General features: G+C 41.9%; 1 protein-coding gene across 2 annotated transcripts in view; it reads right to left on the bottom strand.

The window, feature by feature from the left end:
• Positions 1-1,045: 1,045 nt before the first annotated feature.
• mettl25 (methyltransferase like 25) overlaps positions 1,046-19,952 on the bottom strand; it is a 107,388-nt gene continuing 88,481 nt past the window's right edge. For both annotated transcript variants that reach the window (XM_072485149.1, XM_072485148.1), the window contains 4 exons: positions 17,578-17,671; positions 3,930-4,004; positions 1,955-2,026; positions 1,046-1,450 (listed from right to left, as the gene is read on the bottom strand). In XM_072485149.1, coding sequence (XP_072341250.1) covers positions 1,364-1,450; positions 1,955-2,026; positions 3,930-4,004; positions 17,578-17,671 — 328 coding nt within the window. In that variant the 3' untranslated portion in view covers positions 1,046-1,363. The remainder of the gene's footprint in view (positions 1,451-1,954; positions 2,027-3,929; positions 4,005-17,577; positions 17,672-19,952) is intronic.

Raw genomic sequence — 19,952 nt, forward strand, 5'->3', positions numbered from 1 at the left:
GCATTGCTACCTAGGGCGCTGAGGACCCGGGTTCGAATCCCGGCCCTGGGTCACTGTACATGTGGAGTTTGCACATTCTCCCCGTGTCTGCGTGGGCTTCACCCCCACAACCCAAAAGATGTGCAAGGTCGGTGGATTGGCCACGCAAAATTGCCCCTTAATTGGAAAAAAAATAATTGAGTACTCTAAAATTTAAAAAACAGAAAAAACCATTGGTGACTCCTCAGATACTGAAGCAGTTCATGTCCAAATGCAGCAAGACCTGGAATAGATACAGGCTTGGGCTGACAAGTAACATTCTCACCACACAAGTGCCAGGCGATGAGCATTTCTAACAATAGAGGATTTAATCATCGCCCCTGGACATTCAATGGCATTACAATTGCTGAATCTCCCACAATCAACATCCTGGGGGTTACCATTGACCAGAAACAGAACGGGACTAGCCTTATAAATACTGGGCCTTCCAGAGCTGGTTAAAGGCTGGGAATCTTTCGACAAGTAACTCAACTCCTGACCCCCCCCAAAACCTGTCCACTATCTACTAGGCACATGTAAGGAGTGTAATGGAAGAGTGTAGCTCCAACAACACTCAAGAAGCTCAACACCATCCAGAACAAAGCAGCCCGCTTGATTGCTACCCCTTCCACAAACATTCAATCTCGCCATGTGTACCATCTACAAGATTCACTTCAGCAACTTATCAAGATTCCTTTGGCAGCACCTTCCAAACACATGACCACTACCATCTAGAAGGACAAGAGCAGCAGATACCTGGGAACACCACCGCCTGGAGGTTCCCCTCCAAGTCACTCACCACCCTGACTTGGAAATATGTCGCCGTCCCTTCATTGTCGCTGTGTCAAAATCGTGGAATTCGCTCCCCAACAGCACTCTGGGTGTATGTAGACCTCAGGGACCGCAGTGGTTCAAGAAGGTAGACCACCACCTTCTGAAGGCAACTAGTGATGGACAATAAATGCTGGCCTAGACAACGAAGCCCAAATCTCGTAAATGCGTTGAAAAAAAAGTGAAGAGGTTCGTATAATCAGACTGCTTCTGAAGTAAAATCTTTATTTTTTTTTGTATTATGAAAAATTGACTGCAACTTTGCTCTTTCAGTTGAGCAAGTCTTGCCAAGAAGTGCAACATGGAAAAATGACTTTCCGGCTCAAATGCTTTCCATTTGTTCATTACATTCTGATGTGTGCAAAATGTGTAAATCAATGGTTTAAAAATATGATGTAAAACTGGCAGCTTTGGACCTCTTACGATCAAAAATTTCAGTTTTACAGGAATGGATAAACCAAGACACTGAATCCAGACTTGTCATGTGTCAATGGTAAGTGAACTTGGAGCAGTGCTACTTCTTCACGCCAATTACAGCATAACATCTTGGGGACTTCAGGGGATCAAACAGCTGCACTAGTGCTGACCAAGCTACATTTTCCTGCAAAAGACAGAATTTTTAGAAATCTCTCAGATGGTTCATTAAAAAAGGCATCAGCAAAAACACATGGCATTTTACATTGAATACACGTGTGTTCCTGCATTTGTAGTCTTCTATTTAATGATAAAATCATATTGTAATTGCAGTAGTTACCATGTGTAAATAATTTATTGTAACTATGACAGGTAATTCACTGCAATTAAGGTATTGTAATTTCACTGTTTTGTTTCTGCATCATTGTAAAGTATATATCTCAACAGGATTATATATTGTCCACTGTATAATAGCTTTATTTTGCCAGCATTTTTGATTAGATGAGATAAACAAATGTGACTGTATTAAATATAAAGAACATCTGTGTGTCATACATTTAAAAGAACGCAAAGTTAGATAGATCAATTTAAAGAAGGAAAGCATTTTCTGAAAACCTTTGTAATTATGGGAATTAAATCTTTGTGGTAATTAAGTACCCCACATACACCACCCAATGAGAGACAGAATTACCTGTTCCTTGAGGTAACATAACCGGTCCAAAAGAATCAATCCCTCTATACAAGGGGCTAAGGCTACTTTCAGCTAAAAGAAAGATGCATAAAATAGTTTCAATTGTCTGTTTAAGTATTTCCTAAGTATCAGTTCCTCAGATACCCAAGTTGAATGATGTATTCAATAGTTTTAATTATTAATCTATTTAAACAGCTGTCCCTAATTGTACTTAATAGAAAGTATTTTTCACTCAAGTTCATGACTTTTGCTCATATGGTATAGATTCTTATGTCAATATAATATTCCGAAATTCCGAAGTATTTGAGCATCAAGCAGGCCTTGGTAAAAGTTAATTAAGTATGCTATACATAAATATGCCAACACATTATATGAGAAAATGACCTCTTCCTTTTCCTTGCTCTAATTAACGCAATTCTGGAATATACAAGACACAATATATTTTACCGAGAGACACAGTATGCTCTTTGTTGGACTCCTTAGACTAGCTGCCAACAAAGCTGCAAATACAGTCTGTGCAGAGAGGCACTGTAGCATAGCTGTTAAAGTGCTCCCTCCACGCTATTAAGAATGTCCGAGTACTAATATGTGTTGTTAGGACTGTTTTCAGATGGGCAACCTGGAATGCAAAATTGTTTGTTACTCTGTCCATCAGACTCTGGCACACAGCTAACAAGGACAGGAATTGGTCATTAGACATTCTGAAAGAATTCATGGTTTGTTCACCAATACCTCAAGATGGAATAGAGGTGAATAGACAGCAGCAAACAATCGATAAAACTAAATGTTACAGACATTTTTATTCCTTAAATTTATAATAGCCAAATGTTTCAAAACATATTTTATTTCTCAACAACACAATTTCTACTTAACTTTAGTTTTTAGCTAAAGAAAACTCCTGGTTAAGTCCCAGAAATAAATTAGGTTATTAAGGTAGACCATATTCATAGAATCATAGAATTTACAGTGCAGAAGGAGGCCATTCGGCCCATCTAGTCTGCACCGGCTCTTGGAAAGAGCACCCTACCCAAGGTCAACACCTTCACCCAATCCCCATAAACCAGTAACCCCACCCAACACTAAGGGCAATTTTGTAAGAGATCAATAAGTCAAACTGAAATTATCTATTTAATGAAAAGTGTATCCAGCAATATTAAAGGATTGAAGATTCCTACTTACTTGTATGTGTAATGAGTAGGTTCCTTATGAATAGTTTTTCATGATCAAGGTATTCACCAATGATAATTGTCACAGTAGATTTAAATTTAGTTCAATTATCTGACCTGTACCCATTTACATTCTTATTAAATGGAAAAAAAACATTTTTGGTGATTTGCTTTTGTTCTGGTTAAGGAAACAGATGTCAGTGATGGAGGATGAAACATTTCTGACAGCCAGTGTAAGCATCAAATAGTCTTATATCTGATACACCTTGGCATTAGAGCACCTATAAGATTTTTATTTTCTTTGGCCCGGTAGTTTCATAGAATGGGACTAGCATTTGAGGTCAATTTACAAATTTGTACCGAAGATCCATGCTCAATGTGAATTAACTTGAATCGGTCCAAATTCTATTGCCTTATGACCCCCTACAACCATCAAAGCGAATAGGCTTTTATCCCAATAGTATGGGCTGATTCAATTCTAGAAACCAGTGTTAAATGGATAGTGTCTTCTTTGTACAGACAGCAGCAATTCTTATTGAAAGGAAGTTAACTGCTGCACTACAATTCACAAGATATTTTAAAAAACCTACTCTGCGCTTGATGGTTCTGAAATAGTGCACTTTTCATTTATCGTATTTAGCTCATTGCAGATCTTCACAATGTTAGAGAAATATTGCTATCACAACAAACTTTTGTTTTGGCTGCACTGTCAGGCTAACAGTGTTAGGAGCAGTCATTCTGGAGGAGCAAGCATACCTCCTTTGTTTCTCATGTGCAAAGTCTTTTTATGTGTATTCCCCAAAGCTTACCAGGTTAAATGCTTCCAACTCTTTCATTCGGGGCATGTATCTGTCATAATAACCTTGTATTAAACTGTCTGACATCTGAAAAATGGAAAAAAGGCACACATCTAAGTCCAATTATAACCATGCGATCAACTGGCATTGTTCCAACTAATGTCATAAACATACCTGTCAAAGTACAATTGTTACAATATGTAGTTGGTGTACCCCATACAGATAATAAGACATAGCTTTGGCTAAAAGCTCGTTGCTTAAGCAATTTGATTTGCTAGAGGTCATGTAAACTTTTGCAGACATGCCTTCCTTTCTACGGTGCCATACTCTGCCACATTTAGTCAAGTAAGACACAACAGAATATGGTTCAAGTCAACTTATATTTAGGGGCATTAACTTTATGAAAAAATCTTCAGTTATTGCTTGGGCAGAGAAAAATCCAGACAATCTCTTATCACTTTAATCATATTATTTCACTGACAGATTCACTTATTTAGTTGAGATTATTTTGTGGCATTCAGTATTTGTAAATAAATACAAATAAACACTTGTTCATGATATGTCACCTTAAAGTACCAATGATGCTAGTTCTGCACTATTCCTATTTAACGAATAATTATCCGGAACATCTTATAATCACAAAATGACCTCAGCACATTTAATGCCTATTTTTCAGTATAATTCTTGCTGACTAGCGACAGAGAATATTTGGCAGTTTCAAAACTACTTTTATAGTTTTTTTTAATAGAAATCAAACACAATATAAAATGCTTATATAAAAACTCCATGCAAAACAGGACAGGTAGAAAAATAACTTAGACGAGTCCCCAAAACTAGCAAATCAAAATCCTTGATTTATTCTGCAAGTTAAAGTTTTGGTCTTTTCTCAAGTAATTTATGGAGAAACATTTTAGTGTGAAACTGGACAAGAAAGGCAGAAGAGTGAAGGGCAAAAAAGACACCTTTACAAGTATGATTCTGCCAAATTACACAATTTTGACATTTTCTTAGTTATCTTTTAAGGTCAGGTTATACTACCAATTGATTTTGAAGCCACTTTGCAAAACTAGCAGTACAATTTGAGTGAAGTTGCCAAATTGGCTGCACTTCCCATTCTAACAAGTGGTGTAAGGTTACATCAAGGAGGTAAGTTCACACGTATGCACCCTGGGGAATGCAGCTATTCTGTCGAGGTCCCTGACTTTGTGCCTCTGCTGCCTGAGGCTGATGCCCGGCTGTTCTACGAAACAGGGCGTCCGATACCTACACATACATGACACGAAAGCTGCCTGGCTAATCTTGTACAGATGCCCTGCCAGACTGGAAGAATACAAAATTGCAAACATTGAAGGCTGCTATCACTGTAACTGCTGTAGATGAAGCAGTTGTGGCGACTGACTATTTTTGTAGTGAGATTAGCAGAGTTTTCCCACAATATCCTAGGATACAAACTTGACTCAAGACCTTAAACGATGTAGACACATATACATTACTGATACTTAACATGTTATTGTCCTTTCACATATTGCTCATTACTAGAGGACCTCCAGGCCATTTTGTACAATTCCATCCATTTCAAATTATTTTGTGAGAGATGAACAATCCATCTTATTAATTTGTAATTTTCTGAAAAACCCAGTTGATATGAGTTCCAAGTCACTATGGGTGTGGTTTGGAGGGGAACTTGCAAGTGGTAGCATTCCCATGCACCTGCTGCCCTTGTCCTTCTAGGTGGTCGAGGTTGTGAGTTTGGAAGGTGCTGTCAAAGGAGCTTTGGTGAGTTCCTGCAGTTCATTTTGTTGATGGCACACACTGCTGCCACTGTGATTGAGAGGGTAAATGTTTGAAGTCATGGATGCGATGTCTACCAAGCAGACCACTTTATCTTGGATGAAGTTAAACTACTCGAGTATTTTGGAGCTGCACTCATCCAGGCAAGTGTAGAGTATTTAATCACACTCCTAACATGTGCTTTGAAGATGGCACGTAGTCAGGAAATGTGTTACTTTCTGCAGAATTCCCAGCCTCTCACCTGTTTTTGTCGTCACCGTATTTATATGACTGGTGTATTGCTGACATTTAAAAAATAATAAATTTGGAATACCCAATTTGTTTTTTCCAATTAAGGGGCAATTTAGCGTGGCCAATCCACTTACCCTGCACATCTTTGGGTTATGGGGACGAAACCCATGCAAGCACAGGGAGAATGTGCAAACTCCAAACGGACAGTGACCCAGAGCCGGGATCAAACCAGGGACCTTGGCGCGGTGAGGCAAGTGCATATTGCTGACATTTTTAATATGTGTCATCTTTCTTTAAGAGGTGGGGAGGGAATTTCTGTGCCTCCCGCAGCATGATTTGCGATGGTGGACACATCCCCCAATTGGCTGGCGGCAGATCTTCTGGTCCTGTCTCTGTCAACGGGGTTTTCCATTGTATGCACCGTCCACCGCTGCCGCGGGTTCCCCAGCGGTGGGACCAGAAGGTCCCGTTGAAGGGAATGGCCAGTGTGCAGCAAAAAGCAGTATATACTGGATTTACAGACGTATACCTGGATTTTGAAAAAAAGAAACTGCAGAATGGCAAACAGGTGACTACTTGGAACTTAGCCAGGAGGAGCTGAGGTGTAAGTTGTGGCTGAGAGAAAGCTGGATATTGGAGTACATGGGAAGGTCAGGGGCTGGAAATAGTCAGGTGATCTTGTAATCTGGGCATGGGAAAACTTGAGATATAGGAGTACTTGCAGAATGCGACATGCTCCAGTAAAGCCTAGTCCCTAAAGGTAGATCTAGTGGACAGATTTCCAGCACATCTTGGGTCATTTGATGTCCAAGTTTAATGATTGGTAATGACGGGTTGTTTTACATTACAACTTTTATTTTTTATACAGAATCAGCTGACTGAGGGAAACAGTATGGCCAGTTTGAAAAAAATGTGTACTTGCTGGTTCCTGATTGGCAACTTTGAAAATATTTGAGTAACCTGATTAGTTGTTTCCTTTCAAATAGAGTGTGTTGATATGGGCTGGGTAATATTTCCAACCTGTCTGTCTTTCAGCGAAAGCGTGTGGTTTACTTAACAGATAGTGGCTATTTTAGCCAATCAAATACAAGGCTGACAGGTCTGTTGCATATGTTATACTTTGTGGAACAATTTACACAAATTATGGATACAAACTTGACTCAAGACCTTAAACGATGTAGACACATATACATTACTGATACTTAACATGTTATTGTCCTTTCACATATTGCTCATTACTAGAGGACCTCCAGGCCATTTTGTACAATTCCATCCATTTCAAATTATTTTGTGAGAGATGAACAATCCATCTTATTAATTTGTAATTTTCTGAAAAACCCAGTATTCAACCTGACAAATTGATTGCATTACTTCCTAAATAATACTTGCTGATACATCAAGTAGCACAGTGCAAGAGGTTGAGCTGCAACTACCCTCTAAATAATCAGATGGTTTATTGGTGCTTGGGAGAGGAGGTATAAAAATATCTACAACTACTAACAGTTGGAATAAGAGGCCTGGGTCCTTTTGTTCCGTTAGGTCGTAACTTTACCATGCTCAGTTCTTGGCTTAATTATGTCCACCGAGCATGGTAAACAATAAACAGATTTTCTTCATACAATTATAAAAGGATTCTAAAAAGTAACTTGGCGAACAGGAGAAAATGTTACTAAATTTAGAACAGTGGAAAAGAATTTTAAATGTTTCAGCCTTTCCCATTGAGTAAGATCAGATTCCATTTGACAGAATGTGTGGTTTAGATTTAAGTGAGCAAGCTCATTAATATTATAGGAATCTAATACACCAGATACTTTAGTCCTTCCAGAGGCAATTTAGAGGGTATAGTTGAAGAAAAGTAACCTTCAAAATTATTCTGGAATCCCAAACTTTAAGACCACAAAGCCCTTTACTCAGTTACCTTGCAAACTCTTTACACATTTTGTGTGAGAGAAAACCAGAATTGTAAGATGTAAACAATAGAGTTTTGTCAATTTATGTTCCTTGTCTCTAATCTTGTCATATCTAGTACCCTGTATCTAGTATTAAAGTACCTTTAATAGCCGTTATTGATGTTTTTACAGCCATCCATGCAGCTCAATCTTTTGTTTGGGAAACAAGATCAAAAATAGATCTTGTACACCTCGACCATTCTGCCAGACCACCTGCAAGGAAAGGTCCCTAGATGGCCCCCGAGCATGGCGGCTCTCTGCGAGCTCTCCCCAACAGATCCACTTTTTACTTAACTTACAATCGTACTAATCTTTTACCTTGTGTTGCCCTATTATGTATTTTCTTTTATTTCCTTTTCTTTTCATGTACTTAATGATCTGTTGAACTGCTCACAGAAAAATACTTTTCACTGTACCTTGGTACACGTGACAATAAACAAATCCAATCAATGAAAGTCTCTCCCATCGTTTCAGTCCAACTTCAAACTTTATTCAGAAAACCAAATTTCCAGCACCCAAAACAGATAAGTCCACTCCACTCCACCAAGTCATCTTTTCCCAGTAATGGAAACCACAGATCTTGATGTCATTTATTCCCTGCACAATAAAGTCAAGTTTATATTTGTCGCAAAAAGACAGAAAATACTGGACAATCTCAGCAGATCTGACAGCATCTGTGGAGAGAAGAGGGAGCCAACGTTTACAATCTGGATGACTCTGTCAAAGCTTTGACAAAAAGTCATCCAGACTCGAAATGCTAGCTCCCTTCTCTCAGACCTGCTGAGATTGTCCAGTATTTTCTGGTGTTGTTTCAGATTCCAGCATCCGCAGTAATCTGCGTTTATATTTGTCCCACTTTTGTCAGTCATGCATCTGACTAGAATAAAATAGACTGATCAAGAACTGTAATAACCAAGTTTAAGATTTTTGAATTAATACTGAAATTTACTGGAATGATTTACTGCAATAAAAGCTCTATATAAATGCAAGTTGTTGTTGTTGAGTGACATGTGGCTACAATTGAACCAATTTATATTGTCTTTCTTTCAAAAAATGAGGAAGGATAGCTTGATGCAATATATCCGGTAGGTAGCCTTTGCCGCTGGCTTCATTAAAATTCTGTAACAAGAGAGGTACAGAGGAAGGTGCCAATTTTTTCCCTCAAATAAAATCCAGATGAGCATGGTTCTGAACTAGGAGCTTTTTATAATGGAAGTATATTAATAGTATTTTCTATTTGGTGAGGACTAATTGATTTCTCCAGGTCTTTCATTACAGTTGATAAGGGTTTGGCTAAATGCTTTAGAAACCCCAAAACTTCAGCATCAGAATTGCTCATCTCATTTACAATACCACAGAAAAGTTAAAAAGTAATTCTATCAATTCAATTTAGATTTGTACTAAGGTTATTAAGGAGTCTGCCAAAATTAGATTTAAAAATGTTTTGCTAGTTTCCAAATTAAGTTGGGGGGGGGGGGGGTGACTTGAAAATTAGGAACAAGCTGTGGTGTTAAAAGATAAACATGATTAAATTCAGTAGATTAGTACTACAGTTTTCTTTGGACGAGGGGGAAGATATTTATTAATTTCTAGTCATTTTTCATAGCACCCCATAACAAGCTACACATCCTATTGAAGAGGCCAGGCTTTAGGCTCTCCGCTTCCTTAATTGGGCTCTTGGAGGCCCCTTTTTAGCAGCCTGAATGGACTTTTGTTCCTTCTTCATGGATAAGCAACTGCCGTTAATTCAGCACATTTCTACAAAAGCAAAATACTGCAGGTGCTGGAAATGTGAAATAAAAACAGACAATGCTGGAAATACAAAGCAGGTCAGGCAGCATCTGATGATGGATCATTGGTCTGAAACGTTGGCGAGGATTTAGTGTCCCTGACAGAGGTCCCTCCCACAGGTTGGAGACCTACATCGATGAAGATGAACATCTTGCCAAGGTCATCCCCACACCCCCACTATTTGCGTTCAAACAACCGCGCAACCTCAAACAAACCATTGTTTGCAGTAAACTACCCAGCCTTCAGAACAGTGACCATGACACCACACAACCCTCCCATGGCAATCTCTGCAAGACCATCGACATGGATACCACCATTAAACGTGAGAACACCACCCACCAGGTACGCGGTACATACTCGTGCGACTCGGCCAACGTTGTCTACCTCATACGCTGCAGGAAAGGATGTCCCGAAGCGTGGTACATTGGCGAGACCATGCAGAAGCTGCGACAACGAATGAACGGATATCGTGCGACAATCACCAGGCAGGAATGTTTCCTTCCAGTCGGGGAACACTTCAGCAGTCAAGGGCATTCAGCCTCTGATCTCCGGGTAAGCGTTCTCCAAGGCGGCCTTCAGGACGCGCAACAACGCAGAATCGCCGAGCAGAAGCTTATAGCCAAGTTCCACACACATGAGTGCGGCCTCAATCGGGACCTGGGATTCATGTCGCATTACATTCATCCCCCACCATCTGGCCTGCGAAATCCTACCAACTGTCCTGGCTTGGTACAATTCACACCTCTTTAACCTGGGGTTACCCCATCTCTGGATCTGTAAAGATTTAATCACCTGCTAATGCTCGCATTCCAAGCATTGTCTGGCATCTTTGAATCTGTCTATATACATGTTTCTGGAACATTCTTCTTCATTCACCTGAGGAAGGAGCAGCGCTCCGAAAGCTAGTGACATCGAAACAAACCTGTTGGACTTTAACCTGGTGTTGTAAGACTTCGTACTGTGCTTCGGTATGGCAGGTCCCACTGAATTAAGTGCCTCTCCGACATGTAAAGTGACCAGCATGGGGCCTTTGTGGGGATGTCAGACCCCAGTGGCATAAATGCCATTCATTGAGGGCTGCCGGACAATCAATACCTGCAATATTGAGGCTGCAGCTCTCCATTTCTCCATCAGTATCACTGGGAGCAGTGATTGCTACCAGTAATAAACCCACCATAGGCCTCGGATCAACAGTGGATTTAGATCACAGGTGGAATGGGGGAAGGGAGGGGAGGGGGTGGAGTCTGATGCAAGGACAGGGACTTGGTTCTCAGTGGCCATTTCCTTTCCGGATGCTGGGTTCCGATTGGACACCAAATGCATTTGAAAGAGGTAATCCCCCCCCGGAGATCACTGCCAAACACAATAGGGTTTGCCGGGCAGACTTCAAGAGGCACAGGATACGCATGTGAGTCTCCGAGTCAGCACTATATTCAGGGAAAATGACCTAAGACAGTGGGCAGGCTCCCGGCGTCAGCCTATTGCCCATTACCCACTCTGGCAGGCTCCATTAAACTCAATCAGTTCAATTGGGGGGGAATTTTCCCCTAAAATGGAAAAGTATCAGGTTTTGGCTGAAAACCGTGTGTTTCTCTCCAGAAATACACCCACGTTTGCTGACCAGACCTTCTGACACTCGTCACAAAATAATCAGGGACACGGTTTGGGCCATCGCTCTGGCGGGATTTGCCTGATAGAGCCGGAAAAACCGGGCTCCACGGAGCAAACTGATCTGCCAGATAAATAATCTACCTCCTATCCCCCCACGGCCATTGAAGGAACTCCCTCCCCCAAGCTTCGGGGAACCCCCCCCCCCCAAGCTTCGGGGAACCCCCCACCCCCACCATTACCGTGGAAGTATTGGGGTATTCTCCACCCTCTTCCGCCACCACACATTAGGGGACGATCGCTACCCCAATGGAGGAGGGTCGCCTCCTCCCTCCTGATAACGCCCACCACAGTGCCCCGGCATTGTCAGGGGGCACTGCCAAGGTGTCAGGAGGCAATGGCAATTTCGGCCCTCAGCCCCGGGGCCTCCAGGCACTTCTGCACCCCAAATGTAGCCCGTACCAGCCACCCCGAACAGGCGCCGGAATGTGGCGACTAGGGGCTTTTCACAGTAACTTCATTTGAAGCCGACTTGTGACAATAAGCGATTTTCATTTCATTTTTCAATTTCACGACTGGTTTTCATTTTCGGAACCAGTAGTGATTTGAGCCATCGTGACGCCACACCACCAGAGTGAGGGCATTCCACAGGGCTCGATGCTACGACGTAAAGCTGTTTAATTATATTTAAATCCATGTAAATACATAAATACATAGGTACATACATAGAAGATAGGAGCAGGAGGAAGCCTTTTGGCCCTTCGAGCCTGCTCCGCCATTCATCACGACCATGGCTGATCATCCAACTCAATAGCCTAATCCTGCGTTCTCCCCATAGCCTTTGATCCCATTCTCCCCAAGTGCTATATCCAGCCGCCTCTTGAATATATTCAAGGTTTTAGCATCAACTACTTCCTGTGGTAATGAATTCCACAGGCTCACTATTCTTTATGTGAAGAAGTGTCTCCTTATCTCTGTCCGAAATGGTTTACCCTGAATCCTCAGACTGTGGCCCCTGGTTCTGGACACACCCATCATTGGTAACATCTTCCCTGCATCTACCCTGTCTAGTCCTGTTAGAATTTTATAAATCTCTGAGATTCCCCCCTCATTCTTCTGAACTCCAGCGAGAACAATCCCAACCTTGTCAATCTCTCCTCGTATGACAGGATCGCCATCCCTGGAATCAGTCTGGTAAACATTTACTGCACTCCCTCGAGAGCAAGAACATCCTTCCTCAAAGAAGAAGACCAAAACTGCACACAATACTCCAAGTGTGGCCTCACCAAGGCCCTGTACAATTGCAGCAACACATCCCTGCTTCTATACTCAAAACCTCTTGCAATGAAGGCCAACATACCATTTGCCTTCTTTACCGCCTGCTGCACCTGCATGCTTACCTTCAGCGAATGGTGCACAAGGACACCCAGGTCCCACTGCACACTCCCCTCTAACAATTTACAACTTCTGCCTTCCTGCTTTTGCTTCCAAAATGAATAACCTCACACTTATCCAAATTATACTGCATCTGCCATTGATTTGCCCACTTGCCCAACCTGTCCAGATCTTGCCGTAGGATCCCTGCATCCTCTTCACAATTCACCCTCCCACCTAATTTGGTATCATCTGCAAACTTTGAAATGTTCCATTTTGTTCCCTCATCTAAATCATTAATATATATTGTGAATAGCTGAGGTCCCAGCACCGATACCTGTGGTACCCCACTAGTTACTGCCTGCCAATTTGAAAAGGACCCATTAATCCCTACTCATCGTTTCCTCTCTACCAACCAGTTTTCTATCCACCTCAATACATTTCTCCCAATCCCATGCGCTTTAATTTTGCACAATAATCTCTTATGCAGGACTTTGTCAAACACCTTCTGAAAGTCCAAATATACCTCATCGATGGCTCCCCTTTGCCGACTGTACTGATTACCTCTTCAAAGAATTCCAACAGATTTGTCAAGCATGATAAATGTGAGGAAGTTAGCTTCACACCCTTTTTGGACATAAGCCTGATCATGTCACTAATGGCAGAGGTCTCAAACTGAGATCTCACCAGCATAAATCCCATCGTGGCTCTCCAGCAGTCATAACAGGATTTGTGCTCACAGCTACTGTCTGGCCAGCCAGGTATTTCCAGCAATTTTTCTTTTTATTTCAGCACATTTCTAGTCTAGGACCTCTGAGATTGGGAGCTCCAATATGGGCAGCACGATGGTTAGCACTGCTGCCTCACAGCATTAGGAACCCAGGTTCAATTCCGGCCTTGGGTCGCTGTCTGTGGTGTTTGCACATTCTCCGTGTCTGGTTGCGTTTCCCCCGGGTTCCTCCTACAGTCCAAAGATGTGCAAGTTAGGAGGACTGGCCATGTTAAATTGCCCCTTAATGTCCAAAAATGTGCAGGTTATGTAGGGTTATGGGGATAGGGTGAGTAGGCCTAAGTAGGGTGCTCTTTCAGAGGGTGTGTGCAGACTCGATGAGCTGAATGGCTTCCTTCTGTAGGGATTCTATGTGGGGATCTATCAGCGTAAACTTGCATCAAATGCATTGTGGCTACACTTTATACCATCTACGGCATGCTTTGCAGCAACTTACCTCTTTTTTCAGACAGTATCTCCCTCCCCTGAAACTCTACAACCAAGAAGCACAAGAGCAACAAAATTATAAAAGCACCATCACCTCCACATTCATATTTTAAGTCAGGTTCCATCATAGCTTGAATATATACATGATCAGCTCATTGATGTCAATCAAAATCTGGTACTGCTTACTTAACACCACCTTCAGAGTGCTACAAGTACTGCAATATTTCAAGGCCGTGACTCACATCCACCACCTTCTCATGGGGTTGGATTTTACAAGATGCTGTGGTTGCCACCCCACCCCACCTCTCTTCCCCCTCCAGCTAAAAAGGTGACGGAAACACCCCCCATGATCCCATCAGCTGTCCCGCAGAGGTTTAACACCGGGGGCAGTGTTTATTGCTTCAAGGTGACACTTCCGTTCCTTTTTTGTGGAGAAGTCACGGCTTAGAGAACTGTTGGTCAACTGATTGGCTGGCAGCTCTGCAGTCCCAGCAGGGACACTGGTAGCCACTCCTGGAACTACAAGCAGTCCCGAATGCTGAGGAACCTGGCCTGACGGGCAAGTCTGGTGTTGGGGGTCATGGCAAGGGGCATGAATTGAGATGAGAGGGATAAGCGAGGGTGTGGAGAGATGGCTTAAGAAGCCAGAAGGAGGGGCGATAGCTTTGAGAGGGGTTGTGTCTGATGGGCTGACGAGGCGAGGGCCGGGCAAGTAGACAGCAGGAAGGCCACCCTGCATTTCATTTGCTCCCCACCTTCAAATTCACTGGCACAGCAATGTAAACTCCAGCCCATGACAACTAAGGGCAAATATAGTTCCACCTTCATCATTCACATCAGGGAACAATTATACTGAAAATAAATTCAAAAGGAGATGTTTGCCACTAGAGAAGATAAATATTCTAAGTCCTCACCCACCCGTTGCATCTCCTGAACAGTCATGGGCAACATACCATCAATATGCTGGTGACATCGAAACTTGAATCATATATCTACCCAAATATCTACCCGCCTTTTTAGCTGTCCTAATGGACAACATAAAATGTGAACAGTTAGAAAACTTTGTGATGTAAATTAGCTCTGAATAGACTTACTTCTGTATTAAAAAATGTTTTTGAGTACAAATAACGTCAGACAAACCACTGCATATTCTTCCAAATCCCCAATAATATGCATACAGAGCATTTCAGATTTGCTTTCAAAACTTTTTTTGTTATTTTTTCCCATTGAAAACAGCTGCAACACAATCCATGTATTAGTTCGTATGGAGCGCCTAAGAAGCCAACAATTCGGAATGCTTTTCAACATGAATTTGTAATCACTATTAACTCATTCAGTTTTAAACTGGGGATATTCAGGAACTTGAATCCCTCAGTACATAATTTAAAGCAAAAAATCTGGGGCAAAGTGCATCCAACCCGGAGAAATTCTAGGCATATCATTTGGTTTGAATTTTTTTCAAACCTCAAAGGGAATTTCCTATCTAATGATTACTCTACCAGCCAACACCGCCCCCCCCCCCCCCCTCCCCATCACCACGGTTCTGTCGCATCAGCCACTCACATAACCAATCTGAGCATCTTACTTTTATTGGTGTTGACTCACCCTGCCCTATATCTGTTTGCAGAATCATAAAATGTGGGTGTGCAATATTACGACCTATGCCTTAGATTGAACAGTAGAGTATTTTGTACATATACTTTTTAAATCTCTCTGAAGGCAGGAGCAAACATTTAGTGAGACTAAAGCCAGAAAAAAGTCATTGTTCTGCCTCATTTCACAGTAAGGGAACCTAACAAACATCCGTTCTGATCAATTCAATCTGCAGAATTCGTTTTTGCACAAGAGAAAATAAATAATGTGCCAGATAAGCGGATTCCTCTACTTGGCTTAAAAATTACTCCTGACTATCCTCCAGCATTTTAATCTCTTCACCTTAGCAAATGTACTCGCATTTTCTCTTTAACAAACCATTTCTACTTGACTGCCTGTCACCATGTGTTTGAACTCTTGTTGTTCAGGTCTAGAAAGGAAACGCTCATCAGCCCTCCCAATGTGCACCTTAGATGAGCAACACCACAGTACAAAATGTGTGGATCTGTATAGCAGAGGGCTGGTATAATTTCAGGCAAAGAGTTCAAAAAACACTAGGGGTGAATTCCACTTTGGGCTCTCTTGATCGTCTATCATAATTTCACCAAGGGGGTGGTAAAAACCCCTGAAAAAACACATGCAACCCCTGCAGAAATCCATCCCAGTGTTCTCTCAATACTTACCAAAACATTAAACAACAATTTATGCCTTGAAGTAGGTTGGAGCTGGTGTGCCAACTTGAAGTTTTCTTTTTTTTTGAAAAATATTTTATTGAGGAATTTATATATTTTCACATCAAACACAACCATAAAACAAAACAAGCCAACAGGGCTGCAAATAATCAAACCAACTGAATACTTAACACCCCACCATCCCACCCCCCCACACCTCCCTATTTTACCCACACCCCCAACTGCTGACATCTTAACTATTCTCAAAGAAGTCGATGAACGGATGCCATCTCCAGGCAAACCCCTCTACAGACCCTCTCAAGGCAAACTTTATCTTCTCCAGCCTAAGAAATTCTGCCAACTTGAATTTTGCTATCAGCTTTTGTTTCCACCATGTTTACTCCACAAAGTGGACTTCTCGGGGAAGATATTGAGAAAAGACTTTTTGAATTTAAGTAATTTTGTTATATTTTATAGGCAATACTTCAGATCAATGAGTGAATAAATAATTTTTACAAATTCCAAAAGTATGCAAAGCATTTTGTCGTTTCTTTGCAACAGGAGCTTAGACAGAGTTGATCGTTAATGAAGAATCACAGTCAGAGCCATTCAGAAGAACTGTGCAAAATATTAAAAACTCTTTGCGTCCAAAAAGCCCACAATCCAGTAGAAGGAAACAACAGACATTTAATTCCCATCATGTAGTCCAATCTCTCGTTGGCTACATTTGATTGATTGCTATATTTGGAGAATAGCCAAAATAACCAGTCTTATTTTATAATTTATTGCTGCTCAATCTCAAGATTTATTAGACTTTCCCTGCTGAAATGTTACTGCTACAAGGAGCAAATGATTTATTTTTCCATTTAATTTTGGTGAGTTCTATCACTATCACCTCTTTCAAACTGTCCTCCTGGAATCTACAAAGAAGTCTGTGTGGTCCATTAACTTTTAATGGCACGCAATGGCATAAACTTCAAGGCAAAATAAGTTTCTCTGTTAATTGGTGGGGGTACTCTGTGTCCATGACTAGACTTGATGCGATGAAACTCATTCACAGAAGATTGTACAATTGAGCGGCAGCAGAGGTCCAGATTCCAACCCATTCTAACCAGCCCAGCTCCCACGCTAATACTTATTGCACCTGTACTAAATTTTGTAATGTGCTTTTTGAATACAGGCATTAATCAATTGATTTTAAACATGTTAACCCATAGTTTAAAACTATATGGAGGAAGTTCAAACCACACGGTGGAAGTTATTACTAGACCTTTAAGTATTTGTACAAGACTAACAAAGCATTTAAAAACTCTAGCAACATCTAGTGGCAGACAGAAAAGAGTGGAAGAAAATGGTATTTTGTCTGACATTAAATTGGTGTACTGCGCCAATCTCAAGCCAAAGAATAGCTTGAGCTAATAAATAAAACTACCAACCTTTGAGCCATCCATTCCCAGCTTTTCTACTGATTTTCTGGTGTAATCCACAAAGGAGGAAGACTTGGAATAGATCTTGCCAACATGTTTGCTGCTGTAAATTGTCAAATGTCATAAAACACAATCATTTCAGTTGAATTTACCACTAAAAAGGCAACAGATATTTTAATTGCAGCCATTTTTTTTGGGATACCTTTTTTGAGTAAATTTTCAATAGAACATAGAACATAGAACAATACAGCGCAGTACAGGCCCTTCGGCCCACGATGTTGCACCGAACAAAAGCCATCTAACCTACACTATGCCATTATCATCCATATGTTTATCCAATAAACTTTTAAATGCCCTCAATGTTGGCGAGTTCACTACTGTAGCAGGTAGGGCATTCCACGGCCTCACTACTCTTTGCGTAAAGAACCTACCTCTGACCTCTGTCCTATATCTATTACCCCTCAGTTTAAAGTTATGTCCCCTCGTGCCAGCCATATCCATCCGCGGGAGAAGGCTCTCACTGTCCACCCTATCCAACCCCCTGATCATTTTGTATGCCTCTATTAAGTCTCCTCTTAACCTTCTTCTCTCCAACGAAAACAACCTCAAGTCCATCAGCCTTTCCTCATAAGATTTTCCCTCCATACCAGGCAACATCCTGGTAAATCTCCTCTGCACCCGCTCCAAAGCCTCCACGTCCTTCCTATAATGCGGTGACCAGAACTGTACGCAATACTCCAAATGCGGCCGTACCAGAGTTCTGTACAGCTGCAACATGACCTCCCGACTCCGGAACTCAATCCCTCTACCAATAAAGGCCAACACTCCATAGGCCTTCTTCACAACCCTATCAACCTGGGTGGCAACTTTCAGGGATCTATGTACATGGACACCTAGATCCCTCTGCTCATCCACACTTTCAAGAACTTTACCATTAGCCAAATATTCCGCATTCCTGTTATTCCTTCCAAAGTGAATCACCTCACACTTCTCTACATTAAACTCCATTTGCCACCTCTCAGCCCAGCTCTGCAGCTTATCTATATCCCTCTGTAACCTGCTACATCCTTCCACACTATCGACAACACCACCGACTTTAGTATCGTCTGCAAATTTACTCACCCACCCTTCTGCGCCTTCCTCTAGGTCATTGATAAAAATGACAAACAGCAACGGCCCCAGAACAGATCCTTGTGGTACTCCACTTGTGACTGTACTCCATTCTGAACATTTCCCATCAACCACCACCCTCTGTCTTCTTTCAGCTAGCCAATTTCTGATCCACATCTCTAAATCACCCTCAATCCCCAGCCTCCGTATTTTTTGCAATAGCCTACCGTGGGGAACCTTATCAAACGCTTTGCTGAAATCCATATACACCACATCAACTGCTCTACCCTCGTCTACCTGTTCAGTCACCTTCGCAAAGAACTCAATAAGGTTTGTGAGGCATGACCTACCCTTCACAAAGCCATGCTGACTATCCCTGATCATATTATTCCTATCTAGGTGATTATAAATCTTGTCCCTTATAATCCCCTCCAAGACTTTACCCACTACAGACGTGAGGCTCACCGGTCTATAGTTGCCGGGGTTGTCTCTGCTCCCCTTTTTGAACAAAGGGACCACATTTGCTGTCCTCCAGTCCTCTGGCACTATTCCTGTAGCCAATGATGACATAAAAATCAAAGCCAAAGGTCCAGCAATCTCTTCCCTGGCCTCCCATAGAATCCTAGGATAAATCCCATCAGGTCCCGGGGACTTATCTATTTTCAGCCTGTCCAGAATTGCCAACACCTCTTCCCTACGTACCTCAATGCCATCTATTCTATTAGCCTGGGGCTCAGCATTCTCCTCCACAACATTATCTTTTTCCTGAGTGAATACTGACGAAAAATATTCATTTAGTATCTCGCCTATCTCTTCAGACTCCACACACAATTTCCCATCCCTGTCCTTGACTGGTCCTACTCTTTCCCTAGTCATTCGCTTATTCCTGACATACCTATAGAAAGCTTTTGGGTTTTCCTTGATCCTTCCTGCCAAATACTTCTCATGTCCCCTCCTTGCTCGTCTTAGCTCTCTCTTTAGATCCTTCCTCGCTACCTTGTAACTATCCATCGCCCCAACCGAAACTTCACACTTCATCTTCACATAGGCCTTCTTCTTCCTCTTAACAAGAGATTCCACTTCCTTGGTAAACCACGGTTCCCTCGCTCGACGCCTTCCTCCCTGTCTGACCGGTACATACTTATCAAGAACACGCAGTAGCTGATCCTTGAACAAGCCCCACTTATCCAGTGTGCCCAACACTTGCAGCCTACTTCTCCACCTTATCCCCCCCAAGTCACGTCTAATGGCATCATAATTGCCCTTCCCCCAGC

This window comes from Scyliorhinus torazame, chromosome 19, assembly GCF_047496885.1.
Source record: "Scyliorhinus torazame isolate Kashiwa2021f chromosome 19, sScyTor2.1, whole genome shotgun sequence".
Lineage (NCBI taxonomy): Eukaryota > Metazoa > Chordata > Chondrichthyes > Carcharhiniformes > Scyliorhinidae > Scyliorhinus > Scyliorhinus torazame.